At 40.0% G+C, this 5079-nt stretch overlaps 1 protein-coding gene across 1 annotated transcript; it reads right to left on the bottom strand.

Annotated features, from left to right (window-relative positions):
* Nucleotides 1-2703: 2703 nt before the first annotated feature.
* Nucleotides 2704-3797, bottom strand: Gar1 (Gar1 ribonucleoprotein). Its single transcript, XM_067778215.1, has 2 exons — nucleotides 3661-3797; nucleotides 2704-3599 (listed from the first exon to the last, which is right to left on the bottom strand). Exons 1-2 carry the CDS (start codon nucleotides 3689-3691, stop codon nucleotides 2893-2895), a joined length of 738 nt encoding a protein of 245 aa, XP_067634316.1. The 5' UTR covers nucleotides 3692-3797; the 3' UTR covers nucleotides 2704-2892.
* Nucleotides 3798-5079: the final 1282 nt, after the last annotated feature.

Raw genomic sequence — 5079 nt, 5'->3', positions numbered from 1 at the left:
TTGGGTATGCGTAGTGGAACTTTTTTTCCTGAGCTCAAATCCTATCGAAAAATCGATGGCACGATATCGGTTAACTTGCGTCCATAAAAATCGGCCCACCCTAATGTACATATATTATCATGGCACTGAGTTTAAAAGGTCAATAGCTTAGCTCATCTTAATAGTAGTTTTTGTTGTATTTATAGTAAGAAAACTGCCGCCGATTTCTCCAGTATTGCCAGAACGACGGTCCTTTGTTGGATACTCATCCGGCTAGGATGGCAGAGCCTTTTGGAAGAAGTTGTGCGAACGATTTTATTTAAGACCACCGAAACGTGTAGTTCAACGCCCTCCCTCTCCCTACTCTTCTCTTCTCACCTAAGTATGTGTAAACAGCTTGAGTTGTTTTAGCCTTGACTGGTAAAATTGAACCCACTCATTAACTCATTTTGTAACTAGGTTCAAAGCTACGTGGGTAATTGATAACTTTTTTCTGCAGGGAGATTATAACCACATAAATTGGATGATGGCGTTTTTTCACAAATCTTTATATTTTCCAATGCGTTCCGATTTTTTGCATTACCTTTTTTTATACTAACGTAAAATTTTTTCATACGACAGCCGGTTCTATGTACCGGACCGACTCGTGATGTCACCCTATTTTATTTGTTGTGACCCTCTCCCAAATTATCATCCTCGAAACAGCTCCTCGCAGCTGGACTATTCCATACCCTACTGCTCCGTGAAGGTAGGTATTGAACCAACAGCAGTCCTAGGAAGTGGCTTTGCTGCATAAACCGGAAAATAATAATAATGTGTCACATGCAAAAGATTGTTGCATCGTTCGGGATGTTCTGGGCTCGATCCCCATAATCGTAGACTCAAAAAGTTAATAAAACTTTTGTGTCTCCTTGCTGTACGCTTCAGGGACGTCCCGCTGTGCACACTTAAGCGTACCTCCGACTTCTTCTAGTAGCAACGATGCGCAGCAAGTTGCAGCAAGTACCCCTGTTGCTAGCGCCGCCAGTTCATACATCTGCTTCAACCCATCACTACAAGTTGCAAAAGTCCGACCTTAAATTTAAAGCTTGTGTGAAGGGAGTCCCGGAAAATTTTTTTATCCTTGCAAATACAGCCGAAACGGTTTTTTGTTAAGTGTAGCTTGGTTATTTTATATCTGGTTTTTTGTTCTTTTGAGCTCCGAAGTCACTTTCTTATAGTTTTTCTGCTTCACCAAACTATGAAAAAAAGAGTACGTGAAAACGACTACAAAGCTCAAAAGGACATTAGAAGGAACTAGAGAGATTTTATATAAAGTTCCATCACTACCCCTTCAAGGCAAAAATAGGAATTTATCGGTACCGAGCGACTAGCAAAATTTTTGAAAATCTTCTTTTGCGTTATATAGCCACCTACTTGTAAATTAATCCACACTTCGTTTCAAGTTTCGATCATTAACGGCTAAGCCGCTACGTTGGTTAATCCGTTAATCGATAACTGTTGTCAATTTGTGTATATCTCTTTAATCAAATAAAAGCAGGTACCCATATATTGCAAAAACAAAAACTTTGTCATTTTACCTGCTTCAATAGATATACGCAAAATGAGTGCCGTTATCGATTAACCGGGTGGTGTCCTACCTCTGTTTAATTTCTGTATATATAATTCTGCAATAGAAGCTTCCTTCCTATGCCGACGACTGCACGATAATGTAAACAGGACCTAGCCCTTTAATACCACTCTTACTCTCAAGGCACTTGCCTCGGAAATTGTATCTAAAGTACAAAGCTGCAACAAAATCTTCAAGTCGCTTGCCGGTGCTACTTGGGGAAAAGACAAAGAAACGCTGCTAACAACTAACAAAGCAATTGGCTGGCCGCTCATGTCCTACGCGTTGCCAGCGTGGTCGCTTGACCTAAAAAACACAAAGTAGAAAGGGTATCAGGCCTGCCAAAATTCTGCACTCAGAAATACCACGGTATGTCTTCTTATAACCCCTTAACATCATGTGCATAGTTAGGCGAAAGAGCTTAACACAACAAAAACTAGAAAACTTCAATAAACAAGTACTTGATCTAGCCCCGCCTGCAAGAGAGATAAAGAAACACATCAGTTCTTGTTGTTGTTTATTAATGACACGGACACTCCCCGAGGTTTTGGGGAGAGTTATCGATCTTGGTGGTCATTTGCCGGATACAGATCCGGTACGTTCCGGTAACAAAGCATCATTAAGGTACTAGCCCGACCATCTCGGTAACGAAACACATCCGTAAGCACTACGATTAGATCCGGCTCTCAGCCGGATCTTTATATCATAAGCAGGTTCTAAGCTTACTCCACATATAAGCGGTAAACATTTTCGATAGATCGCGCCAGGTGAACTCCGTTATCAACATACACTATTCAACCCTTACAAAAGAACAGAATTTCAAGGGAGACACGAGTCACTCTGGCCTCACTTCGTTCTGGATACTGTAACGGGTTAAACCCTTACTTGGCCAAATTCAACCTTGACATACGTATTGTATGCCTTGTATGCGATGTGTCCTCACATGATACCAACCATCTTTTCATATGTAATGTGGAACCTACGCCTCTAACAAAAGCATCCCTATGGTCCAACCCTGTTGAAACTGCGAGTTTCCTTGGACTCTTGTTAGAGAACTCTGATGAAAACTTGTAAGTGATCGCACCTATTCACCACAACCACAACAACATACAGAATCTGCTGAGATAGCTATCATTTATTATCTTTTCAATGTGTAGGTATGTACATATTAACTTGTCCATGTAAATTATTTTAAAGTTTTCATTAAGTTTAATAAAAAATAGTGGATATCTTACAGCTAGCAGACGAAAGTGGTGATTTATTCTTATACAATACTAAACGAAATAGTGAACATTTCAGTTGCGCTACCAACGCGAACCACCGCCGCGACCACCACCACCACCACCACCACCATTTCTTCTAAAACCACCACCACCTCCACCGCCACTACGTCCTCCACCACCACCTCCTCCTCCCCCGAAGCCACTACGTCCTCCACCACCACTTCCTCGAAAACCCCCACCTCCTCCACCCCCACTGCGTCCTCTTCCACCTCTGCCAAAGCCACCACCACCACCACCACGTCCTCCACCTATTTTTTTAGCACCTTTTTTCTGTGGAGGTTTAGGTAGGAATCTTGCTATGGGTAGCAATTTCGCTGGATCTATAAACAATTTTTGCTGTAGTTTGAACGTTTTTGCATTCATATTCTCCATTAGCTTTACTGTCACATAATAATCTCGTATTGTGCCGAAGATTTCGTCAATTTTCCCAATTTGTTCCTTATTTTCTAAATATATTGGTGCATTGAAATAAGGAACATCCTCAATTTCAACCTTACAAACAAGATCATCTTCACAAGGGTAGCTGTATGATCCTAAAGAAATAACTCTTTCTGGTGGTCCTTGGTCAAAACCACGTCCTCCACCACTAAAACGGTTACCGCCTCCTCGACCACCACCACGACCGCCGCCGCCGCCGCCACCACCACTGCGGCCACCACCGCCACCGCCACCACCACCATAACCACCACCACTACGACCGCCTCCGCCGCCACGACCTCCTCCAAAGCCTAGAAATACGCAGTTTCAATAAATTATGGACTATAATAAACACACGGTCTTGTTATTTACCACCACCACGGCCACTTCGATTAAATGACATTAAAAATTTGATGAATTAGCCCAATGTTTACAAATTTTTTGTCCAGAACCAACCGCGTGGTTACTTTTAGATATTGCAGCAACAACAAATATAGATGAAGATGCCACAAGCATAGATTAGATTGATACGAATCTTTTGTTTACGCTCTCATATTTTCGCTCTCACGAAGGATTTATCTTCTAGTTGTTGCTGGCAACAATCACACATAAATCCCTCGCGCCAGCTGAAGCGGGTGCCAGAATAAAAAATGTGCCAGCCAAAACGAAAAACGGGCCAACAATTTCGGTAAACTTTAGTTTGACCTACAACTGTAGAGTAGCGTTCAAAAATTATGGGAAAAAGGATAAAAATACTTTTTTTAGTGTAAATATTATTAGTTCGAAGGAGGGGAGGGCAAATATTATTTCGCATTTAAAAGTTATCACCAAAAACAGGTTTTGTAAATATGAACTACCAATGCAACCAGTCCATTTTGATCACAGAACCTGGAACGTCAACATGTAGGATAAACCCTATCTATTAAATGATGTTAACTATTATATCATAGGTCCGATTTACTGAAATTTCAAAACAATATATGGTTTTCACTGCGAGTTAAATGCGATACAATATGTGACTAATTAATTTAATCGAAATGCAAATTTTACTTAGATTTGTTTATATTTAACTCTAACTAGTCGTATTGTTGTAAAATAAGTTTAAAGAAATAAATATTTTACGACTATCATTTTATTAAATGATTGAAACTATAATCGCCGAAATGTATGTCAAAAATCCCCATTTTCAGATATATTCATTTTTCTTTGGAGTGGCATCATTGATAAATGTTATAAAAAATGTGCATTTTGACAGCGCTCTCTCGAAACAAAGAGTTGCAAATCTATTCATCTATGGCCACAAGTTTCACGTGCTAAATAATGAAGCGATGTCAGTGTCAGAAATTTGTCAGAGTGATACCAGACTGTTTGACGTTAAGCACAAAGTTGTTATGCGAATATCAGGCCCCGAATTCCAACCTTCGCTAAAGTTAAAACTCCATCGCCCGAAATATCTAAAACAGTATCAAGTGCACGAAAAAATATACAACAATAGTATCATACGGCTACACTTAAAAACCACCCAAGTCCTGTATGAAAGTATAAGAGTTAGAAGTTAACGTAATATAAACGCACGCAAGACATTTTCTGTCAAAAATGTCTCATGCACATACAACTTGTATGAAAGCAACCGAAATTGAATTTGTTGCGTGAAAACCGAACTCGATTTCCAATTTTTGTTCTGCCCGACTTTTCGGTTTGACGTTTGCACACATGTTTTACATTGTCGTAACTCATGCCCATTTCGGTTAGGGCAAAAAACGCCGGTTGTTTAAAAAAAAATTATTTTAT

The sequence above is a fragment of the Eurosta solidaginis genome, chromosome 3 (genome assembly GCF_040869045.1).
Source record: "Eurosta solidaginis isolate ZX-2024a chromosome 3, ASM4086904v1, whole genome shotgun sequence".
Lineage (NCBI taxonomy): Eukaryota > Metazoa > Arthropoda > Insecta > Diptera > Tephritidae > Eurosta > Eurosta solidaginis.
Note: the sequence above shows the minus strand (reverse complement) of the source record. Positions and strands in the feature narration are given on the sequence as shown.